General features: G+C 32.7%; 2 protein-coding genes across 3 annotated transcripts; one reads left to right on the top strand and one right to left on the bottom strand.

Moving 5' to 3' along the window:
- Positions 1–132: 132 nt before the first annotated feature.
- On the top strand, positions 133–18,655 carry LOC111425811 (phosphatase 6 regulatory subunit 1-like protein fmt). 2 transcript variants are annotated; one of them, XM_023060072.2, is made up of 16 exons: positions 133–616; positions 808–878; positions 951–1,030; positions 1,088–1,361; positions 6,136–6,273; positions 6,333–6,511; positions 6,563–6,676; positions 6,743–6,896; positions 8,971–9,246; positions 9,312–9,376; positions 9,443–9,635; positions 9,698–9,781; positions 10,530–10,624; positions 10,678–10,937; positions 10,995–11,418; positions 18,214–18,655. In XM_023060072.2, exons 2-16 carry the CDS (start codon positions 819–821, stop codon positions 18,305–18,307), a joined length of 2,490 nt encoding a protein of 829 aa, XP_022915840.2. In that variant the 5' UTR covers positions 133–616; positions 808–818; the 3' UTR covers positions 18,308–18,655. The 2 variants fall into 2 exon arrangements, with proteins under 2 accessions (XP_022915840.2, XP_022915839.2); XM_023060071.2 differs by having other exon boundaries at positions 6,103–6,273.
- A 5,192-nt stretch (positions 18,656–23,847) lies between these two features.
- LOC111425777 (mitochondrial carrier homolog 2-like) lies at positions 23,848–25,522 on the bottom strand. The gene is made up of 6 exons (XM_023060018.2): positions 25,299–25,522; positions 25,145–25,229; positions 24,873–25,080; positions 24,688–24,816; positions 24,383–24,569; positions 23,848–24,328 (listed from the first exon to the last, which is right to left on the bottom strand). Exons 1-6 carry the CDS (start codon positions 25,404–25,406, stop codon positions 24,071–24,073), a joined length of 975 nt encoding a protein of 324 aa, XP_022915786.1. The 5' UTR covers positions 25,407–25,522; the 3' UTR covers positions 23,848–24,070.
- Positions 25,523–25,536: the final 14 nt, after the last annotated feature.

The following is a 25,536-nucleotide window of genomic DNA, read 5'->3' as shown; positions in this document are numbered from 1 at the left end:
TAGTTTATTATGATAAACTAGTTGAAGTGAATATCTAAAAATAAATTTATTAAAAAAAAATTAAATTAATAGAGATGAAGTTGCAGCGTAACTGAACGTGAAAAATCCGATCGTGTAAGCGGGTCTTGATAACCTAAAAGTACGTTTTTTGACAGTTCGATTCGAAAATTAGTGCTTGAAAAACGGTCGTTGAAGCGTAAAAACATCTTGCCGTTAAAGTTATAAATAACACGCATCCGAAACGACGAACTACGATAATCTCTAACATAAAGAAAGTTCTCGATCGTTTAAGGTTTTTTAATCTGTCTGTGTTAACAAGTGCATTATGGGAGATGAATGGTGGTTACTTTGTCACAACCGAATCTAAAGTTCCGTACTCAAATTTTTAAGTATTATTTTGCACCAGATTTAAATGTATTTATATTTATAATCGGAGCTTTAACGAACTTAGCTAATTGTATATTTGTGATATATATTAAAGAAAAGCGATTAATGTAAGTGTAAAAAATTGGTGTTTCGCGAAAATTGGAAGCGTTTTTACCTACTTCGATAAGAGAGGTCACTTCAAATGAACCTAACCCAACGTCTCGTTTAACGTTAAATATAAAAAAAACAGGTAAGATGCCGTTAGCGGTTGATGGATTTTAATGCGAATGTGGGCCCCTTAAACTATCAACGTGATGGCCTATTTTTCAGACATTTTACGCCCCCCGAGCGTCGCGAATATTGTCAATTTTTCGAACAGTCATTTACTTGTGTCATTGTAGTGGTTCAATTTTAAATTATCCAATCTGGCTTTCATTATAGGTTTTGCAAATATGTTTTGGAAGTATAACAACGCCTCAACTTCACAATTGGAGACTATTCTTTGCAAGGAGGTACTGTATTATTTAAATATCATTGCGCAATTTGCGTGAATTTTTTAGGTTAACTTTTTTTTGTACTTCCAGAATGTTACCTTACAAGAAGTTATGGATGCTGAGGATATTATTAATGAATGTAAATCTGAAAATAAAGCCCTAATAACTTTGTAAGTTAAGGAATCGTTAAACAAACGTCGACTTATATTGTTTTATTAATTTTTTAGTTTGGTTAAACCAGAAATTATGGAAGAATTGGTAATTTTAACCACAGTGGACCCTTCAGTTGAGCTTGAAGAAACAACACGATTCAAATATCCTAATATAGCCTGTGAACTTTTGACTTGTGATGTTCCCGTTCTTAACGAACGATTAGCTAGTGATAAAGCACTGCTGGGGAAACTGTACTCTTTTCTCGACAATGAACCACCTTTGAACCCGCTTTTGGCTTCCTTTTTTAGTAAAATTTTGGGTGTTCTTATTGCCAAGAAATCTGAGCAGGTTAATATCAATTTTAATTTATTATTTTTTTGTTTTTAGTTTTTTTTTATTACTAACATTTTTATAAAAATAACTTTAAAAAATGAACTTTAGTTGCTTTAAAAGTTGTCAAACATAACCTTATTTTTTGACACTAACTTATGTATAATTAAAAAAATATACAGGGTGAGTTGTAATGTAAGAAGATGATTTACATCGCAAGAAATTAATTTTATTGTTTTCAATGTTAGATTTTTTTAGCATCTATCCGAATTTGGCATTTTCTTCGTCTTTGAAAATTACTATTCCTCAAACTGTTTATGAGGATACTTAATAAAGTTAATTTTTAAAATTGATTGTATTTTAGAGGTGAGGGTTTAATGATTGTAATTATTAGTCAGTGATTTTCTAGTGGACCTTCTATGTGCTGGTAATGTTTATAATCTGGAAGAATAGCAGTGTGAACAGAACAACTTTACACATTAATGGTTACCACATGGAAGGAACAAACAAATACACATATACATGGAGGACATCATTGGTGATAATCAAGCCAGGCAGATACACTATTGACCAGCTATTTAACGTCAAAGAGATGCTTGATACTCAATTTTTGTAGACTTTCAGCAAGCCTATGACTCCATAACAAGAGATAAGATATATGATAATATGAACGAATTCCGAATACCCATAAAATTAACCAGAATAGTAAAAACTACAATGACAAATACCACAGCATATGTCAGAACATACAGTGTGACTGGCACATAAACATATTTATTGAAATGCATTATTATAGAGCTCATTTGCAATTGATTAAGGCAAATATGCCTTATACAAAGTTGAATAGTTTAGGAATTATTTAAATTTTTTTGTTTTTATACCACAAATATTGGAATTTAGAGTTTAATAATAGTTTCTTTGGCAACATATTGACTTCTCTGGATAGACTACACTCTAAAGTTAAGTTTCCACAAGCACGAATTAGTGGCGCCAGTTTAGTTGCGCCAATTAGCTGGCGCCAGAAGTTGTTTCCACATAAATGTTATAATTGTGTACTGTCACAGTAATAAAAATGGCGTTATGCAAAAATTACTTACTTCTACCGCGAGTAAACACGCCAACAAAGTTGTCATTTAATGACGTTTGAAGAAAAATACCGTTACTAGCGCCAAAAAGTAGAAGTAGCGTCAACTTTATTGGAGCTATGATTATTGGCGCCAGTGGTTTTTTTTGCTATTTCCACATGCAAATGAACTGGCGCCAGTAATCCGTGCATGTGGAAATTTAGCTTAATACACATTTTAATTTGAAAAATATTTTAAATATTTCGATTGTTTAAAAATACAGGGAAAAAATGTTTCGTGATTTAAGTTAATTTTTAAACAAACTAATTTTTTATCAGCGTCTATTTCAAAATTTCAATAATACATTTGGTGTAGAAATTATGTTAAAAATTGTTCTCCTTTATAACCTTTCAAATGAGATACTAACCAAGTAAATGTGTCTTTCCAATTAGCTAATAATTGGCGAATGTATAATTTTGGCAACTTATCCAAAGTTACAAAAATCCAAAATCGATTACGCCTACTATTTATTTTAACTTATAGGAACTAAAAAACGTTAATTCATGAATACAATACTGAAATTCAATTCGTTAATAATTATAAACCATCAATTATACAAATGTTTTACATTTAACCAGTAGTAGCAAGACATTTCGTCTGTTATTAGTAAGCCAATGAATTTTGACAGTGTTTTAGTTAATATTGTTTGTTTTTATTTGAATTTAAATGCGTGTTGCGTATTCCTCATGTTAGCGTATTTGGCGCTGCTTATCGTTTAACTGAGACTGGTAATTTGAAAAAAGCCGAACGTATAGAACCTACTCGTCTTAATGCAGAAGAAGAAGTTTTGGATGCATTCGAAGAAGCACCAACATATAGTACAAGAAACGTAGCCACTAATCTGGGGATATCACAATGGTAGTTATGGTCACCTACGCTTCGACAAATGGGCAACCATCCATACCACTGTAGTCCTGTCCAAGCACTTGAAGAAGGCGATCGGGAGCTTTTAAAGATGGATATTTCTTGAAAAGAATTTTGTGGACAGATGAATCTACGTTTAATGGAAAAAGAATAACAAATCTTCGTAATTTACATTATTGGACTGACGAAAATCCGCATCTAGCAAGGGAAATGAATAATTCATTAAATGAAATGTTTCCTAATCGTTGGATTGGGAGAGGAGGACCAATTCCATGGCCTGCAAAGAGTCCTGATTTGACGCCCCTTGATTTTTATGTGTCAGGCCACACGAAGAAAGAGTGTATGCTACACGAGTCAACTCTAAGGATGAATTAATAGAAAAAATCCAAAACAAAGCATCTGTTTTAAAAACGTTAATTACAAGTAAGATAATAAGATCGGGAATCAAGGAAAGAGCTCTTGCATGTATTAGGAATGGAGGTGCAGTTTTTGAAGTGTGAAACTTGTAGTTATGAGTTCTTTTTAGATAGAATTAAACAATGCGTTACTTACCTTTGGTTACTTGTTTTTGTTGATGTTAATATCATACATAAAATTGCTTAATTTTTGTGGTTTTTTCAATGTAGGTTATTATTAATCTTTTGTCAGCTATAAAAATTGTATTTACTCCAACTGTTATCCTATAAATTATTTGTTTAGTCAATGATTGATAGCTATTAATGAATTGAATGTCAACCTCAGGATTTAATGTAATCAGGAATTAACGATTCTAGTTTCTATTCGCTAAAATAGATAAATTTCGGTAAGTTGTCAAAATTATACATTCGCCAATGGTTATCTTATTATTACCTAATTGGAAAGACATTTAGCCCTGGTTAATATCTAAATAGATGCTCATAAAAAATTTCTGTGTTTAAAAATTAACTTAAGTCATGAAACATTTTTCCCTGAGTTTTTAAACAATCGAAATATTTAAAATACTTTTCAACTTAAAATGTGTATTAGAGTGTAGTTTATCCAAAGAAGTCAATATGTTACCAAAGAAACTATTATTAAACTCAAAATTCCAATATTTGTAGGAGTATGTATTGAAAATGTACAAAAACCAGAAAATTGAAATAATTCCTAAACTATTCAACTTTGTATGAGGAATATTAGGCTTAATCAATTGCAAATGAGCTCTATAATAATGCATTTCAATAAATACGTTTATGTACCAGTCACCCTGTAGAATCAGATGACCAATCCATTTGAAATAACTCGAGGATTGAAACAAGGTGATGGATTGGCTCCCGTTCTCTTCAATATCGCCTTGGAATGTCATAAGAAAAATGTCGATCAATTCTCCAAATATCTTGAATAATAAGTACTTCCAAATAGAAGCATATGGTGACGACATTAATATAATGGGAAGAATTTATCGTATTGGAAGACAATGCTTGAGAAGTGGGTCTATCAATAAATGCAGAGAAAATCAAAGTTTTAACCCAATCACACTCAAGAAAAACTCTGCAAAATCTAACCATCGGGTATTAACCTGGAAATAGCAAATGACTTCACATATCTGGAGGTCAAACTATCAAAGGATGGTAGCACTACCATATGAGATGTCCATGCTAAAGAACTTGAAATAACAAAAAGTGTAGGAGGTAGATAAGGAAGGAATTACTAAAACTAGTTTTATGGCTGTTTACACCAACATAATTATATGAACATGGAGAAGATATATTACAGGCTGAAGTATATTAGCTTATAACATCTACAAAACCCAACTAAAAGTAATATAGTGGACATATTTTTAATTCAGAAGAATTTCTTCACATTTATGATATTATGATGGTAAATAAATCTATTACATTCTCTGGAAAACTTGTTTGGAACATAAAAAAATAGGAAAACAAAACGAATATGTGATTATAGAGGAAATTTGGAAAATTGCTATATCAACAGGGATTCTCAAACTTAATTAACCTGCTTCGCACTGTCAGGTTTAGTAGTTTGTCCTGGTACCCTTATAGCTTATGTATGATGACATAAATCAGACACAAAAATGAAAACTTATGTTAGAAATATTTTACGAAAAGCCTCAGATTATGGAACTGGCATTTATTAAAATTGAATCACAAAAACTAGTCGAACTTGTACATGAAAATATAAATATATAATAAATGTTGAAAACCTTCAACAAGTAAATTGATGCGTAGCTTTCTGACGTCCATAATTTTTCTGAAACATTTTTGGAATGTCTACCAGCGAATTTATGAGTCTATGGTAGGTGGAACACAATGTATAAATAACGTTTTTGTGGGTGCATGTCACAGATAACTCATATTTGCTGAAATAAGACTATATTTATTAATTGTAGTTTTAATTTCTATTTTTATCTATGAATTCTTAATAATCATTATCAGATGTATGTTAAAAGTGTAGAAAATAGTTGATTGTTGAAAAAGCCAAACTTCGGTTTTAGCTTACAAGTACCTTTAGTCAAACACTAAAGGTTTCAAAATATGGTAATTTTAATTTGAATTATTTTTAAATGCAACATTCAAAAAAGATAATGTAATGTAAAATAATTTCGAACTTACCCTGTATAGAAAAAAAAATCATTTTTATTGTTTTTTTTGTGAATTTAGTTTCTAGATGTACAGACCAGACTATTGTTATATTATAACAAATTTTTCTCTTTTTCTCTCTCTCTTTCTGTCCTTCCTCCTGAAACCTTGTCTCTCGGTTCCGAACGGTTCTCTATCCTAACTTGGCCCCACCAGAACTGGTTATCCTATCAATTCACGTGCTTGCAGGTTTTAGACTTTTTAAAGGCTAAAGAAAATTTTATAACCCTCCTGCTCAATCACTTAGGCACCTCGGCCATTATGGATCTCACGCTCAAGCTCATGACGCAAGTGGAAGGTGTCGAGATGCGCCAAAATATTTTAAATGTATGTTAAAAAATTTTTAGTACAGATTTTTTTTTTAATTGATAAGTATTTTTTAATAGTGGTTAGATAGTCAGCAAATTGTTCAATCTTTGGTGGGGTTGTTAGACCCGAAGGTCGACAAGGAACGGCATTATAACGTTGCTCAATTGTTGTGTGATTTCGTTAAAACTGCACGAGATAATCAGCGAAATTCCACGGAACGTAACGATCCCGATCCACTATTAAACACATTAGAATCGTAATAATTAAAATTTGTTTTATTTCGAATTTTTTAACATCTTTTTTTTAGACCTGATACAGTTTCTCTACTTTTGGATCATATATTGGGTAACGAAAAAATCGAAAGTAGTATAGTTGGTGGCATTCAAGTACTTCTCGCTCTTTTAGATATACACAAAATCAGGTAAGAGAAATAGTTTCAATCACCAGGTGTTAATGGGATTTATTTTTCTTATTTTCTTTTTTTTAGCATTCCAAAATACGATTCTCAAAACATCTATAATAATTCCAATCACGATGAACCGAATGATTTAGAAGAACGTCAAAAAGTTATTCAAAGCACCACCATAGCGATTATGAAGAGAATCAAAGATTTTCACAATTTACTCTTAGATCCACCCAAGGTAAATGTATATATTTTTTTCATTTTAACGTGATCAATTCTGTAATCCAGAAATTAGTTTAAGTGATGCTTGAACTAATCTAATTATAGAAATGAAATAACATTATGTATTATGTATAATAGCTCTATGCAATATTGCAGTCCTATTTAGAAAAGAATGTTCTAACCTCTCAATTATTTAAGTTAAATGCTAAATCTTCGTATTCCAATCATGTTGCCACCACCACCTGAATTTCGTGAATTTCGTGTATTGTTTCATAAGCTAATTCAGCATTTGAGTTACCATGTTTACATTATAATCCGGGATGTGATTCGATTGTGGATTAAATGGGTTCATTTAATGTAAACGAAGAAAAATATAAATTAATTGAAGTTTGTACCTTTTTACTGGTTAATTCTTAAATTCGGCTTGACAAATTTCGACTTAAGTCATCCTCAGAAGCGCTACAATACGTTATTGAATTGTAACATCAATTAATATTACTCAATAACGTATTGTAGCGCTTCTGAGGATGACGTAAGTCGAAACTCGTCAAGCCGAATTTAAATTTATTGTAATACTGGTAAAATGGATTACACAATCAATATTGATAATTTTAAATGGGTTCAGGTTAGATGTGAGTAGATGTAATTTGCTTGAATTAAGTTGGGGGAAGAGGTTGAACTTGATTTAGTAATAGAACTATTTGGTATGTGATTCATATGGATGAGCTATGGTATGACTTTGGTGGTTTGGGTTGGATTTGGTTTCTGCGTGGATGTGGTTGAATTGGGTTGAGGCTAATTTAGATGTGAACAGGTTGAATTTGCTTTTATAATGTATGAAACGGATTCTATTTGCGACTACTTTGGATATGGATGAGTTAAGTACGATTTAGGTAGTTTGGGTTGGATCTGGTTTCTGCTTGGATGTGGAGTGGTTGGGTTCACGTTGATTTAGATGCGAGTAGGTTAGGTTTGATTTAGTAATGCATTAGAAGTGTTCTATTTGGTTTGCTACTAATTTGGTTATGGATCGGCTAGGTATGACTTAGTTTGTATGGCTTGAATCTGGTTTAGGTGTATATATTGGGTTGGGGTTTTGATGCAATTTGTGCTACAGTGTTTACATTATGATCTGGGATGTGATTGGATTGTGGAGTTAATGGGCTCGCTTTAGGTGAGAGTAGATGTAATTTGCCTGAATTAAGTTGGGGGAGGGGTAGAGCTTGATTTAGTAATGGATTCTATTTGGTATGTGATTGATATGAATGAGCTAGGTGTGACTTAGGTGGTTTGGGTTGGATCTGGTTTCTGCGTGGATGTGGTTGAGTTGGGTTGAGGTTGATTTAGATGCGAATAGGTTGTGTTTGATTTAGTAATGCATTAGAAGGGTTCCATTTGGTTTGCTACTAATTTGGTTATGGATGCGCTAAGTATGACTCAGTTCGTATGGGTTGTATCTGGTTTCGGTGTGGATAGTGGGTTGAGGTTTTGGTGCAAGTTTCTTTGTGATCTACATACCACTCAATATAGTCTTCGGTATTTTCTTTATTTTATAAAATATACAGGCTTGACAGTAACTGCTAAGTGATGTTATGCCATATAAAGATTTGAAACCGCGTTTATTCACGAATTGTTACAACAATTGCTTTTCTGTTTTACAATTCAAAAATTCTCCCTCTCAATGCCAATAGATGCATAACGAGAAGAATTTTACGATTTACTTCATCTTCTGTGGCCCTGAATTTATATTTTCGACCAGTGACAGAGCAAAACTAGTTTGAATCTAAAACTTCTTAGTCCATCTTTCTCAAATTGCATGTATCTTTACATTCACGAAAAACATAGATATTAGCTGAAGTACTGAACACTGTAATCCTGTAACACTGTGTTCCTCATTCCCTACAATATAGTCACTAATAAATGATAAATTGATGACCTGAAAAATAGCGATTTTGCGGTTTAGGTGCTTTAGTGCTTTTAGAATACAAAGACGTTGTGAATAATAAGAGTTATAACTAAAGAAACTCTTGGTGTTTTGAAAATATATAAATCGACATTGTTACTGACAATGTTCTTTTACTTCTTATTAGAAATTGCCTATAAATACAACGTTAGGAACATTGGACCCTCCGTTAGGAAATACACGTCTCCAAGTGACCAAATTAATCGCCGCAATCGTTTTGTCCAATAACGCCGAATTGTTGCAAGAATTAGCGACGCTCGGAACGATGGAGGTTCTTCTCGATATGTTTTTTAAGTTCCAATGGAATAATTTTTTGCACACCCAAGTTGAGGCTTGCATAGCGGCCGCGATTGGGGCTCAATGTTCGCCAGAACAAGGAGATACAAACGCCTTATCAAAACATGTAAGACAAAAAATTCAAACAAATTCTTTTCAATTAAATAAATCTTATTGTTTTTTTTTATTTAGTTGTTAGTTAATTGTAAGTTAATTGAGAGGATTCTAGACGCGTGGGAGGAGAACGATGAACAACAGTGAGTAATTAATTAATGTTCTTTAATTACCAGTTGTGATTTTGTTTAATATTAATATTTATTTAGAGCGCAAACAAAAGGGATTCGTAGAGGTTATATGGGGCATTTGATTAATATAACGAATAAAATTGTTGATTCGAGTTCGCAAACGTCGCTCGGACAATTTTTGAAGGATAATTTACCGGAAGTCGCTGAACGGCTTGATACTTTTAAGGATACCACGCTTGCGGAAACTATTAAAACGCAACAAACTTTATTGGTAAGGTTTAAATTAATCAATCTTTAAAGTTTTTTTTTGATTATCATTGACTTTTTAATTAGGGTGGTGCTCTCCCCAACACTTCAAACGAGGACAGTGATGATTACGACATTCAATTTAGGCAATCTCGAGCCGTACAACAACAAGTACGTTTTATCCATACTAAATAATAATATATTAAAAAACAAGTTTCGTAAGACACGCTTGAAATGCACGAATTTAAGTCTTATGAAACGTGTCTTTTTATTCTAATTCGCGTTATAATCCTTTTTCTTTAAAAAAAATTAAATAAATTTTGACAATGTAGGGAAATAGGTATACAGCAGTTGGTAACACCGTAACACTTGAAAATAGAAATTTGAATTGACAACTAGAAATTGTCAAAACACAAAATGTATTCACCTGACAAAAATGTTTCATGTACACCTCCCAAAATAAGAGGAATTGCTCAAAGCTCAATGTCCTCATCATTGTGGATCTTGTATTCGATGCTAAAAACGTGTTTAAACATCCATAGACAAAAATTGTCATGTTGACAATTAGAAAAATTAATGGCCCAATGTCACAAACTTGAACTGGTTCCATAAAATGTTACTAAAATCTCATTACAGCACCCGTTTGAGTACTGTAATAACTTTCATTACCGTCGCGAATTATAAAAATGTCATTTGCAGTTGGCAATATTGATATGGGAAACTTGTAAATGTCAGTTTGAATTTGTCACATTTTTGTTATAAAATTAATAATTTTTTTACATAATGTAAACTTTTATTATGAAATGCTTGATCCAAATCTTAGAGTTAGCGTAAGATTTTAAATGATATTGATTATTTTTTGTTTCTATTTAAATTAGTTTCACAACATAACCTAATTTTTTTTTTTGTAATTTTTTAGTATGCGGAATATCAAATGCAACAGGTGAACAGCCATTTTATTGAGACGTATGGTTTTAACGATGATGATTTTAATGATGGTGATGATACGTTACAGTAAGAAAATTTTTAAATTGCTCGAAATTTGTTGTTCAACTAATTGTTTTTAGAACGATTGATCATCGTACGTCTATGAACTTTAATTTATCGGAGGGCGATTTAATCCAACAACAAGAACTCTTTAAGCAAGTTTGCGCACAGACCATTAACACATTGGGTACTACCGACGATCAATTCTTCTTGGAACGCGATGAAACCTTCCAAACAGTCATTGTAAAATCCGGCGGCAGAAAAGATCCTTCTTATAATAATAGTGATAGTGATGAGGATATTTCACCGACCAGTGTTGATCCGTCCATGGATGTAGATCGTAAATATCTTCAAACTGAAACTAATCACATTTTTAATTAAAAAAAAAATAATTTAGCTTGGTCTTCACCAAATCCGGGATCGGAAGCGCCATCTTCATCTCCATGGGGTGAGCTGGATAAAACAGAAACATCGAATACCGGTTGGGCCGATTTTTCGGCTGCTTCTTTTGCGAATTTCGAATCGAATTTTGAAAATGATGAAACGAAAAAACAATCGTCGAAAATCGAACAAACGGACGTGGTGCCGGTAGCGGAAACGGTTAGGGAAAACGTGAGCGGTGAACCTCAAAAGGAAAAGGAGGAGGAGGTTGTCGTCAATAAGGATAACGTTAACGATCAGGTTAAACCAATTTCTCAAAATGACGAAAAAGACCAGTCGAGCAATGGCGGTGGTGGGGGTGAAGCTTTAAAAACCGTTGAAGCTTCTGGTGATCAACCCAAAACGGAAGCTGTTGAAAGTGAAAAGGGTTCTTCTCCATTGTAAGTATTTTTAACTTTTTTAAGACTTCACCCAAAAGTAAGTTGTGTGCCACACTGACGGATTTTTTGCTGCAAACAGGCGTTTGTCGAATATATACGACACTTAAATTATCTTAATTACCTTAATTAACTTAAAGCCTTTGGAAAAGCAAAAATATAAGAACAAAAATATTATAAACAAAATATCAAAAATGTATATGAGGTCAAAAACATAATTCAACTAATGTAAGTCTCTTCTGGGCTAGCCTTTTCCCCCCGTTTCTACTGCTACTACTAATATTTGAACAGTATATTTGGAAGCATAGTGCAACACAGAGCCCGACTTTACAATCTTTGCTGTGCTTTCCCATTTTTGCGAGAAACTTCTGAAAGGAGATTCAAAAATTGGCATGTGTTTACGATTTATGCGAACAGTTCTGCAAGAGATTGTTTGAAAAAAAGGAAAATTTGCCAAAGTTGGACTTGTGTAGTTGTAATTACAGTAAAATGAATGGCTTTTGTTCAAGTAGGGCTCTAACAGTTTTATAATAACATCGCCTCCCATTCCCAGATCGCTCTTTTATCTTTATTTTTAGTATTATTCTTGCCATACGAGATATCCCAAGTTTTGATTATTACTAAAATACAAGTAGAGTGGACTCGCGATGAACAATTGAATTGTGTCAGCATGGATTATTTTATGGGTCGTATCTATTCTGGAATCGTTTTCTTCTTCGGTTTCTTTTTTAGGAATACTGTCTTCTCCTTTTTCGGAATACTGACTATAAATGTCGCTATTCCATAGTCCATCGTCTTTAGAATTGTAGTTGCTCTAAAAATCATTTAGGCAAAGTAATATTGATTCCAAATTAAAGGTGTGTATCCAAACTGTACAGGGTGGGCGAAATTGGACGCTTTTAAAGAGAAACTCCTCTTTCTATAAAAGATAGAGTAAAAATGGTATCAGTGTCTAAGGCTCGATTTTTATAAGAAACTTAATGGCGAAAATTGCATATCGATATCTTTTACGGTTTCAGAGATACAGGGTGTTTTTCAAAAAAGTGCATTTTCGAAAAGTCGTCATAACTTTTTTCTTATTGATAAATCTTCCTTTCTGTGAAAACATTTCCAAAGCAATATTTTATGTAAAATTCGATGGAATAAGTTAGCTTTTCTTCAAATCAATATTTTAGTAGTTATTGACATAATTGTAACCAACCATCTTGATACTACTTATAAATATAATCTCGTTTTTCTTTTATTTCCAAAGCCTACTTTTTCAAAATCTGCACATATAAGTTTTCAACTTGTCTATTTCAAAGAAGACTTGATCGAAATATCAAGTGTGCTATATTTTTGGAAAGGAAATTAAGCTCTCGCCGAATTAGCAATAATATATAGGATGTTCCATTTAAAAAAATCATTTTTATGTCAATAACTGCTAAAATATTGTTTTGAGGGAAAGCTAACTTATTCCATCGCATTCTACATAAAAAGTTGCTTTAGAAATGTTTTCACAGAAAGGAAGGTTTATCAATAAGAAGAAGTTATGACGACTTTTCGAAAATGCATTTTTTTTAAAACACCCTGTATTTCTTAAAGCGTAAGAGATATCGATATGCGGTTTTCGCCATTAAGTTTCTTATAAAAATCGAGCCTCAGGCACTGATATCATTTTTTCTCTATCTCTTACAGAAAGAGGAGGAGTTCCCTTTAAAAGTGTCCAATTTGGCCCACTCTGTACACTACTTACAGGTTGAATTTCTTGCAAAAGTGAAAGAGTGTTTTTAACGATGTTTTCTGCTTAATTTCTCCATGTTTTTGCAAAGTTGACAGTGATAATTCACCTTTAGCATCATACTCTTCATTACTTCTTATATTATGCTGTCATTTTTATAAAATCATTGATTCTAATTTCCATGGTGTTGCCAAAGTTTCCACGGAAAATTTACCTGATATTTTTTTCAGTCCACTTATTGTGAATCACAATAAAACTGTTGATATAAACTGTTTCTGTAATATAGTTTTGTGGTTTTTAATACATTTTGATCCTTAGGCTGGATCAAAGCAGTTACAGTTGGTGGTAAGAACATGGCGCATATCATTCCATCTTCAGTATTAAGATCTTCGAAAGGATTTGTTATCTAAATGGAGTTATAGTGAGTTCCAGGGAGAAATCCATGCATGTCTACATGGATTTAGTGGCGCCAATAAAAACTGGCGCGCCAGTAAAATTAAATTGCATGTGTAAACATCAACTGGCATGCAAGTTGAAATCATGCATTCATGGATCGGAAAAGTCTGCATCCTTCTGAAATCACTGGCGCCAGTCTCTAAAAACATGTAACCATGACAACATAGATTACTATCCACAAAAATACAAAATTTTTTAATGTCAAATTTAGGTTATGTTATGACGCGATCTTTTCGTCGTTTCTTTTTCTGTATTTCTTTTATCTTTTTTTCCACTAAAAGTTTAGCGACTATTTTGCATGCTTTGGAAAGTTTACTCAACATATTGCACTCTGTGCAATACACTTTAAAAATGAAACTGGCGTATCACTTATTTTTGTTTTCCCACATGTAGTGTAAACCTTTACTGGCGTGCAAATAGAACTGGCGCAACTACTGGCGCCACTAAATCCACGCATGTCTAAACTTACTTTAACGCCCTTTTGTGGAAGATTTTCATTGTTTAAATATTTCTTACCCTAAAATTCCATCAACTGCAGCAATAATAGTTGTTCGCTCTCAGGGTAAGGGATATATTCGTTGCAGCTGTCGATAAATGGTTCGTCCTCACTCAAATATCTGTCACTATCGTTGTACTATCGTTTAGCGCATTCCTAACATTTCTCACTTCCTTCCTAGGTAGTCTACAATAGGTATTACAGTCCGACGGACCTGCGTGATCATTAGGCCAGGCGCGCAAGCGATTTAGTTGCGGCAATTTAAAATTCATCAAAATGAAACACACTGAGTTGTATGAAGCGGCGCTCGCACGCAACTTTTTAATCACAGCAACAAAAAAAAACGGGCAAAAGGTAAAAGAAAAACTACAAAGACTTATGAGGAGTCATTATTAGACTCCTTAAAAATATACTCCGTGAAAAGAGGACGAAGGAAGTAGATGTACTGGTTTGGCGATAACCAGAGATTGGCTAAGACAGAAATTATGAACGTAATGAGTCTGCACCACTGAGGCAATACTTTATTAACATTGCATCAGGACTCCTAGAGCAGCTAGTGAACCAACCTCAACCATGCACTTCTTTTGCTAGTTCATCAACTCAAAATGCATTATCATTTGCAGAATCCCCATCATCATTGGATGATGAATTTTCGAAATAAAACATATCCACATTGAAGCTAGTAAGATATTAAAACTCATATGACACATAGTAAAGTAATTGAAGAATTTCATAAGGTGCTCCTTCAATAATTCCATGGATTATAAAATTGACCATTATATGTATAGTCTTTGACAGATGAATCCAAAAACGCCCGTTTTTCTTTTTTCTTCTTTTGATACTAACAGCAAACACGTACATACTACAGCAACTATTCTGTTGATAACGTGCGAAGCGCAAATCTCATGGCAACTTTTTAGTTGAGCGGTTTTTAAGTTGGACAACAATAAAGTTTTCTAAGGCACGTCTGGCCTTAGATGACATTCTGAAACAGACTAGTACTAAACGTACATGGTCTATCACGGTATCAAATGACTAGATGATTTTCTAGGTCTAGTGTTAGTTCTAGTTTTACACTATCACTAGAACTAACACAAGACTTAGAACTAGAATCATTCGGGTTTAGCCGTCTTGAGAGCCGTGTGGCTAAACTCGAATGTTTCTAGTTCTAGGTCTAGTGTTAGTTCTTAGAAATTACCAAAATATTTACCGTATTTTACTGTAAATTACCAAACAAATATTTCATAAATTACCGCTAGGAGCTAGGATGTATGTTTATTTTAAATCCTTTGTAGTTTATATAAAGTTTTTATTAAATCAAAATCAAGTTAGATTCTACTGTCCTTGAATCAAAATAATAAAAAAGTTATCGTAGTAATTTATCAAAAAAATTATTAAATTACGCAACAATAAATTTTGAGAAAAAAAAACCGTAATTTACACAAATTATAAATTACCGTAATTTTACATCACTGCTTAAGAGACGTGCGTCTAAATCCAAATGTTTCTAGTTCTTGGTCTTGTGTTAGTTATAGTTTTATTTAGCGTTAGATTGTAGTATATTTTTATTGAACGAAAAATAGAACTAACATAGCTAGCACAACTAACTATACTCTGTTTTTAAACCAGGAGGAGTAAACATGAAAGTCAGATTTACACTAGGAAAAATCACCAGAAAATATCACTACATATTTTGGCGGTAAATTTAAATTAATAATTATTATTATTTATTTATTTACATATCATTGTATTTATTTTCGTTTGTTATCGTCAACACTAAACATACAAATTAACATTGAAGTTATGAGTGTATTTATTTCAAAATATAATAAAGAAGGGTTTAAGAACACAAAATTTACAATAATGACACGAAACTGTCGAATTGTCAATAACTTAACCTTCAAATTCAAAATTCAAAATTGCCTGTGTGTGAACCTTCCTCGCATTCAACCAATCACGTGCAAGGTCAATCTGGTGACAAATTTAAAATACTCCTCCTGGTTTAAAAACAGAGTATAATTGCCAAAGAAAACTTCAAGGTATAATTAATGTTTGTAAACAAAACTAACCTTACCTAACATTCCTTCACGCTATAATTGACATTACAAAAGAAAACTTCACGCTATAATTGCCATTACTAATTGCCAAAGAAAACTTCATGGTATAATTAATGTTTGTAAACAAAACTAACCTTACTTCACATTCCTTCACGCTATATAATTGACATTACAAAAGAAAACTTCACGCTATAATTGCCATTACAAATTGCCAAAGAAAACTTCAAGGTATAATTAATGTTTGTAAACAAAACTAACCTTACCGAACATTCCTTCATCCTATAATTGACAATACAAAAGAAAACTTCACGCTATAATTGCCATTACTATTTGCCAAAGAATACTTCATGGTATAATTAATGTTTGTAAACAAAACTAACCTTACCGAACATTCCTTCACGCTATAATTGATATTACAAAAGAAAACTTCACGCTATAATTGTCATTACTAATTGCCAAAGAATACTTCATGGTATAATTAATGTTTGTAAACAAAACTAACCTTACCGAACATTCCTTCACGCTATAATTGACATTACAAAAGAAAATTTCACGCTATAATTGCCATTACTAATTGCCAAAGAATACTTCATGGTATAATTAATAGCTTTGTTCGTTGGGACTGCACTACTCTGCATGACATGGCACTCGTATGACGTCATAGTGCAATGAAGTGTAAGTAAGTGCAATGTCATGTCAACTTAGTGCAGATCAGAAAAGTGTATAAACCGTGGTCGCAACGAACAGATTTTTATCAAAAAAAAGTGTATAATATGTTAAGGTTATGTTAATGTCAAAAAAATATAACTTTATAGTAATAATTTTATTAAAACTTACTTCACCAACAGCTTTAATTTTATCTTCTGCAGAGTTCGAGAAGAATTTGGCCTTAACGATGACGGGCTGATTTGGAATTCTTCCTTTGCCTAATAATTTATAATAACCCTAAAAAAAGAAACAAATTAATATCTTATTTATAGTCTGTTGTCCATTTATCTATCTACTATCTTGTCCATTTTCTACTGCCTCTACTGGGGTTTAATGTACTGTGTTTTCTAATACAACAAATATTAATTATAAGGTTTTATTTCTTAATATTTAATATGAATATTAATTATTACAAAACACGCTTTCCAATATTCCGCCATTTTCGTTACACTGAATTACACTGCACTTATTAAACTTAATCGAAAGCAGGTGCAACAAAATCTGCACTAACTTGCACCGGCTGCACGAAGTTGCATTACGTATGGCCCAACGAACAGTGTGAGTGCAGCTGCACTAAACTGCACTATCCCCAACGAACACACAACATCTGCACTAAACTGCTTAGTGCAAGTAGTGCAGTCCCAACGAACAAAGCTAATGTTTGTAAACAAAACTAACCTTACCTAACATTCAGCGTCTGAAGACACAGGGCTAAACCCGAAACTTAAAAATATACAACTTAGCGCTGAATAACAATTAAAACTAGAACTAACACTTGCACTAGAACTATACTCTCTTTTTAAACCAGGAGGAGTAAACGCGAAAGTCAGATTTACACTGGAAAAAATCACTAGATATTTTGGCGGTAAATTTAAATTAATAATTATTATTTATTTACTTATTATTTATTATTGTATTTGTTTTCGTTTGTTATCGTCAACACTATACATACAAATTAACATTGAAGTTATGAGTGTATTTATTTCAAAATATAATAAAAGAGGGTTTAAGAACACAAAATATACAATAATGACACGAAACTGTCGAATTATCAATTACCTAACCTTCAAATTCAAAATTGCCTGTGTGTGAACCTTCCTCGCATTCAACCAATCACGTGCAAGGTCAATCTGGTGACAAATTTAAAATACTCTCCTGGTTTAAAAACAGAGTATAACTAGCATAGTAGTTTTGTAACTATGGTTACTGCATTCATATATTGCGAGTTATGATATTCCCGGTATAGAACAACTGTCCGTGGTTCCAAAAAAGTTGGTGTGGCACAACTGTCTTAAAGGGGTTAAATTTTTGTATCAATATTCATTTTGAATTGAGTATTAATAATGAAATATGATGTTTAGGGTGGTTATACAAGAAGGTATTCCGATGCAAACGGGTTCATCTGAAGTGCCAAAGGCGTTGGATAAAACGGATGCAAACAAAGAGGGCGTGTGAGTAGCAGAGATGTTCGTCCCGGCAACATATCACATGGGAAACAAACAAAAAAACAAAAATGATAATTGAAAAACAAACAAAAAAATTAATAAAAAAATAACGAACGTTGTTTAGTGTAAATGCGACGCGGGCGGGCGACGTACGTATATAAATAGTATTTTGTATTTTAATCATCACCTTATTTTTTTTTCTTTAAATACTTACGAACAATTGTTTTTATTTTTAATGTATTATTCATCTAGCAATATATACTGAGAACCGGCGGAGGTTATCTCGTTACAACAAGTGGTTGTTTTTACGTCCTTAATTTATTGAAGTTTTAAATGAAAAGAAATTTGTTCAATCCTACCCTGTTTTTTCTTTTTTAAATTTTTTTTAACCTATGTTTATTAAGCTATTATTAATGAATTAGTAGTGAAGAGTGTAAAGGGATTTATAAATGTAATAATTACGCTTGGGCTTTCTCTATTTAACAAATTTTTTTGTATTTTTTTTTTACTGTATCATTAAAAAAGACAAAAATTGCTTAAATTGTCAAAATTGACAATCAAAAAGGAAATTAAAATCATCCATTAATGATTATGGTACAGTATAAAAAATTTGATAACTTGTATAATGTATAAAAGACGATTTATCGATCTCTTTACAAGAAAAAAACGGAATGTACGAAGGAAAGATTTTGTGCATTTTGTTCGTTTCCTTCTTAATTTATGTATAGCGTAATTTATAATAATCTAAATAAATAGATGATTTTTTTTTGCACAAAATCTATTCAGTATTGTGATACGAATCTGATATATTATATCTCTTGATCCTTGCGATTAAAAGCAAATTAGAAAAAAAAAAAAAACGAACGAAAAATAAAATAAATAAAATTAGTTATTTACCGTGCCTGTTGTTGCCGAATCATACATGAAAACACAATTACCAAAAAAAAAGTAATAATAAAAACCCGGTGATATCATCGTTACTTAACATTTTTACCTACTTCCTTCCTCTACATAAAATAAACTTATTCATCCCATTTCATTTATTAGAAAGAATCGTTCCCTTTTTTCTTTAAGTGAACGCCTCCACGTACGTATTTTTGAGGAGTACAAAAGCGGGCACGCGTTATTATTAAATTTATTTGTAAGCGGTTAGGCTTCTTTTTTTTCATTATTATACGACAGTGCAACTATAACTTCTGTGATTATAGATTGTAACTAAAAAAAAATCATATGTACTTTTTCCGTTTTTTTTTCATTGGAAATGACTCTTATACAGTGCCTAGGCATTATTATATATTTTTAAACCATCCAACGTATATTGTTAAGAATCTTTTTGTTTCCAATGTATTCCTTTTGGTTCTAAATAAAAAAAGTTTGAGAATATAATCATATATCTTATTTAAACCAAAAAGATAATTTATAACATAATTAATAAATATATATACATATTTAAGGTTGAAGAAATTATTATTGAAAATCATGAGCAAATTGTTTACCACCGAATATTACCGAGTGTTCTTGAATGATGGAAATTTGAAGATTTATATGTGAAATGTTATCGAAGATAAAATGGTGTAAAAAGTGCTGGGATGATATGGATAAAAAAATGTGAAGTGGTTACAAGAAGTTAAACAACTATGCAAACTTGCGAACAATAAATTATCTGGAAATGATAACATATCAGCAGAACTACCAAAGAACGGTGGCCGACCTTACGCAAAGCGGTGACTGGCCTCATAGAGAAGGTGTGGATATCAGAGCGCATGCCAGATGAGTGGAAAACGAGTATTATATGTCCGGTACACAAGAAAGAGGGCAAATTCGGTTGCAGAAACTTTAGGGAAATATCTCTACTCAGTACAGTTTATAAAACCTTTACCGCCATACTACGGAGTAAACTTCAACCGATAACAGAAACCATAATAGGCGAATACCAACCAGGTTTTAAACAAGGACGTTCGGCAACAGACCAGCTTTTCGTGGTCAAACAAGTCTTGGAAAATGCTGGAAGTTTGACACAGATGTATATCAGCTGTTTGTGGACTTTAAGTAGGCTTACTATAGTATCCACAGAGGAAAACTTGTCAGCATCATGCAGGACTTCAACAGCCCACCAAAACTGGTGAGATTAACGTGCCTAACTATGAATGAATCCGAAGGCAGAGTTAAAATACAAGGAAGGTCTTACAAGGTCTGAAACAAGGAGATGAATTAGCGCTAGTGCTATTTAACTTGGCGCTGAAACATGCAGTAAGAAAAACGACAATCGATGTCAACTCATCACTGTTATACATATAAGTCGAATTAACTAGTAGAATATGCGGATGACATTAATATAATGGTAAAGCAGGTAAGAGCAGCAGGAGAGGTGCTCATACGATCGAGAAGTAACAGAACGAGAAGGCAAAATCTAACGTTTGGAGATTGGAATTTTGAGGTTGTAAATGACTGTGTATCTTGGCACTACTATACTCAATATCCGGGACAAAATGACAGAAATACGCAGAAGAATTATCAGCACAAATAAGACCTACTATGCCCTGTCCAACCTTTTCAAGTCTAGAGACGTCCATACAAAAGCAAAGATACAGCTATATAAGACCAGTCCTATGCTATGGGATATAGTGAAGTTTGAACGCTGTCACAAAAGACCGAATCAAACGTAGATGCCTTCGAGAGAAAGATACAACCATGAGCTATGCAATCTTTTTAAGGAAACTAGCGTTTCAAGTATATAAAACTGCAAAGAATCAAATGGGCGTTTCAAGAGTGGCCAAAAGCGTCTCAAGGAACTTGCAGGGAGACGACCATTGGGAAGAACAGGTGATCGCTGGCGGGATAAAGTGAAAACAGATGCACGAACCATATTACAGGTACATCATTGGAAAGCGATAGCGAGGGACAGATGGGCCTGGAGGAGGAAAATAGAGACCAAGGTCCGAATTGGACGTGGTGCCATTGGATGGATGGATAAACTGGAAGATCTACAACATTCGAATTTTTGTATTTTAATAGGTTTGAGGGTAATTGGGAGAAAATTTATTGAAATGACTTTAATACTTATTTTGTAGTATCATAAGAAGTTGTATATTTTTGATTGGTTAAATTTATTAATATTAGTTTTAGGTGTCATTAATAAAAGGTGAGTGGAGAGAAGACTGCAACTTCTATTGAGTTTCTTTTGGATCAAAATATTAGAAGTATTTCTTAAAACAAAAACGTATTTAAAACCAGAACAAAAAAAATAATCACACCAAAATTAGCTGCAAAGAAAATTTAAAAATTACTAGAAACGTATTTCGAAATTCGATTCTTATATCTAAATTTGTTGTCCATAACTAAACCCAAATTCTTTGCATTAGCAACCAATTTTATCGGGACTCCTCCGGTCTTTAGCCGTCCATGTTCCGCCAATGTCTCACATCCACCCCCCAAACAGCACCACCACCGATTTACCAGCATTAAGAGTAAGTGCCTCAATGCAAAATTGATAACACTATTCAAATCCTGCTGTAACATGCGGAGTGCGTCTTCATAATTCCATTGTTTAAACGGTATATACAGTTGTAAATCATCTGCACACATATAATAATCTACATGCCTCAACTGACATGGAAGTATATAACGAAAATAGTAGTGGGTTCAAGATACTACCCTGTGGGACCCCTAGGTTCCGATAGGTAACTATCAATCTTCACAACTTGTAATCTATCTATAGTAAGATAACTTCGAAGTAGCTGTCGCAGCTCATTCCCAATCCCCATGTACCGCAATGCCGAACACAACACATCACGATCAACAGTCTTGAATGCTCTACTAAAATCCAACAATACTACAACTGAATGTAGTCCTAAATCCCGGGTCTTTAGAAGATCGCCGGTCACTTTTAACAAAGCTGTTGTGATGCTATGTCCCTGACGAAATCCCGATTGACATTCTGGCAATATGTCATTTACTTGGACGTAGTCATATAGTTGCTTAAAGATATTTTTTTCAAAAACTTTAGACAAAATGGGCAGTAAGTGAATTAGCCTAAGGTCCTTCGCCTCTGCAAGGTTTGATATCTTAGGGAGAGGCTTGACTAAAGACGTCTTCCAGCTCTTAGGAAAAACAGAATGTTCAATACAAATAACCAAGACTATTTCATTCATAACGTTAACAGCCAATAAGAATTCGAGGTTTTCCGTCAATTGCAAGTATTTCAGCTATGTTCCATGTTGTAACCATGGAGAATGATAATACCAGATAATACGAACAATTGTATTATAGCTTGTTTGACATTTAATTAATTTCGAGAAATTCATGAATGTTTCCATAACAATCCATGTAATTTATTAAAAAAATATAAAAATTCTAAAAATATACAGGGTGTATCTGAATGACATGCCCAAACTTCAGGGGGTGATTCTTTAGGCAATTTTAAGGGTACTTTGATATATAAACCATGGGCGACTTGGGCTCCCCTAAGGAGCTACACCCCTCCAAAAATGGCGGAAAATTTAGGTTTAATTTTTTTTTCTCAAAAATCATAAACGCTAGGACAACGAAATTTGGGGAATATGTTTAACTGGTAGTAGGGCACGTTTTCACCCTATTTGGACTTTCAACCTATCCTTCTAAACTACTAAACGTAACCACCCCCTTTACATTTTTGCTAAAATTTTTTTATGCCGAGGTTAAATACATTAAAAAAAAATTACATAGGTAGATGAAAGTATCCTAAAACTTTTTTGTCTCTCTAAAATTTTTCCAAAAACGACTAATTTTTGAGAAAAAAAATAATAAAGCAAACACTGCCCGTTCAACAACGTGGTTGTCGATCAAAAGTTGGAATGAATTTTTAATGAAAAAATCTTAGTAGGCTTTGCAATCTTTGTCAGAAATATTTTTGACGTTTAAATGTCAGTGGTTTTCTTACTATTATTATTGTTTTTCAAATTAATTTATGAATAAAGATCTACCGCATTTACGCTCGTTCATTCGACGTTTCAAAATTTTAAATAAAACAATAATAATAGTAAGAAAACCCTGTATATATTTTTTATTCATGAAATAGTCTAGCCATATACAACACGACAATCGAAAATACTCGAATCTCGACGTATTGCCTTCAGGCGTATTATCGAGTATTTTCGATCGTCTTGTATAATATACAAAAAACAAAAGGGATGGAGTTAACAAAATAATCGTTTAATATCCTTGGGATCCTTTAAGTGTTGAGGTACATTGTGTTAATTAATTATCGTACCCGACGTCATCATTGCAAGTATGCAACCCAATACGCAAAACGCGTATTGCAATACCAATACTGCGATACTGGTTGCATACGTGCAATGTTGACGTTGGGTATGATAATTAATTAACAGTGTATAATTAACTGTGGCACAAAGTGGATACCTTCTCTCACGAATTGCCTTTATAATATTCAGAAAAAGTTTGGTAGAAAAGTGTGAATAAAACTAATAAAGGTAATGCCTTATAACCAAAACTAATAGTCGTCATTTAACCTCTTGCATATGATGTAACTTATTATTTTAATAAAACTCAAACAACAATAAAACTCGGTCTATTTTAAAAAATACGAAACAAAAAAACAAAATTAGTTTTCTCCAGGTACACATACATATCCCAGTTAATCAAAATAAGACGATAATGTACCAAAAAGAAAAGAAAAAATTATTTACAGTATATTAATAAAATTTATGAATACTTATGCGCGAAAGTAATGCGGCAGTCGCTAATTATAAATACAACTTTCGAAACCTTTTTTGGTTTAATGTAATGTTAAAGTGTCTTTTCGCGGAATAGGAACTGCTCTACCACCAATAATTACTTGCGGACCCACATAATAGCGAATCAACAAACTCGAACCACGTTTTAATTGATTATGACGCGACAAATCTAACCAACAGTCGATCCAGGAAGAATACAACGGCATTTCCGGCGGTTGTCCAGCCGCCAAGCCTGATCTTGATACAGCCATGCAGTTCGCTACAACTTGGAATGGATATGTTATAGCGCTCGCAATGAACTAAAAAAATTTAAAGGTAGTAATAAAGAAAATTAATGATTGTTGAAAACTTACAGACATAGTAGCTGAAGTATACACTTGTAATTCATTTTCCTCAAAAATATAAGTATTTACAGTGTAAGTTAAAACACCAGCTAATACCGAAAAGAGAATATCTCCAATTATTCTTGGTATTAAACCACTAAAGAAGCCTGTAATTCCATTTTGACGATAAACTTCAGCTATTGAACCAAAAATACCACTAAAAATTAAATATGTCAATTAATACCAACTTAAATTTTAGTAACAAATGAAATCATAGCCTTCTAAAGACACAAAATTATTGTTTTAAATATAACCTAAAAATTAAAAAAAATTACCTATACTTAGTTTCTTGACCAACAAATTGTGCCATCATCCTAATGGTAATAACATGAAAAGGTTGGCTTACTATAATAGCACTTACACGACTAACAATGTCTCTTTTTAAATTACGAATAAATTTAGCTCTAGAAAAAAATTAAAGGTAAGGTTATAAAAATTGAAATTATCAGTTATTATTAACCTATCATCTTCCTTTTTTCTTCTATCACTCCTATTTTCACTCATATCTTCATCGAGGTCATCGTCGATATCATCTCGTCCCATTAAATCCCTATCGAATTTTTCGACAATCTTTTCCGTTGTAATCGCACAAACTAAATTACCACAAACTTTAGGAAAAAGTCCTCGATAACAACCAACCAAACCATCAACCGATTTGATATGTTTAACTAGAAACCAAAAAAATTTTTTTTTAATACATTTTTAGTTTATTTCCACATGTTCTTATATTACCGTATTGAAAAACATTAGGTAATTTAAGTGCCGGTTTTCCAAATAACGTGGTCGAAGGTCTTGGAGCGATAGGTTCATGTCCCAACTAAAAAACCGTCAAGTTTAACATATTTTTGATGGAAAAAATATAATTTCGTTCATTTAAGATTCTAACCTGTATGAGAACTTTGGCATACTCCAACGGATGCGAAGCCGTGTTAACGATAATTCGTACAGCATAATTGGTCCAATTATTGTTTTTAACTTCTTTTGGTTTTGACATTTTCTTTGAAAAACTAATTTTTTTGTTAAAAAAAACAATCGAGCGAGCGTCAAGAACGTAACCGGCCTTCTTTTACGTAGATGATTAACAGATTACAAGTGTCACTTTTGAAAGATACCGTTCTATTTTT

This window comes from Onthophagus taurus, chromosome 1 (assembly GCF_036711975.1).
Source record: "Onthophagus taurus isolate NC chromosome 1, IU_Otau_3.0, whole genome shotgun sequence".
NCBI classification, from domain to species: Eukaryota; Metazoa; Arthropoda; class Insecta; order Coleoptera; family Scarabaeidae; genus Onthophagus; species Onthophagus taurus.
The sequence above is the reverse complement of the archived record's forward strand: the minus strand, read 5'-3'. Positions and strand labels throughout refer to the sequence as shown.

What these genes read in the sequence shown, in the direction of transcription:
- LOC111425811 (XM_023060071.2), top strand. Translation starts at nt 819, where the DNA reads ATGTTTTGGAAGTATAACAACGCCTCAACTTCACAATTGGAGACTATT. An exon ending in TGCGCCAAAATATTTTAAAT is followed by an intron (nt 6,274 to 6,332) that starts GTATGTTAAAAA and finishes ATTTTTTAATAG; the next exon opens with TGGTTAGATAGTCAGCAAAT. An exon ending in GAGGAGAACGATGAACAACA is followed by an intron (nt 9,377 to 9,442) that starts GTGAGTAATTAA and finishes ATATTTATTTAG; the next exon opens with AGCGCAAACAAAAGGGATTC.
- LOC111425777 (XM_023060018.2), bottom strand. Translation starts at nt 25,406, where the DNA reads ATGTCAAAACCAAAAGAAGTTAAAAACAATAATTGGACCAATTATGCT. An exon ending in AGAAAAAAGGAAGATGATAG is followed by an intron (nt 24,817 to 24,872) that starts GTTAATAATAAC and finishes ATTTTTTTCTAG; the next exon opens with AGCTAAATTTATTCGTAATT. An exon ending in GGTCAAGAAACTAAGTATAG is followed by an intron (nt 24,570 to 24,687) that starts GTAATTTTTTTT and finishes TTTAATTTTTAG; the next exon opens with TGGTATTTTTGGTTCAATAG.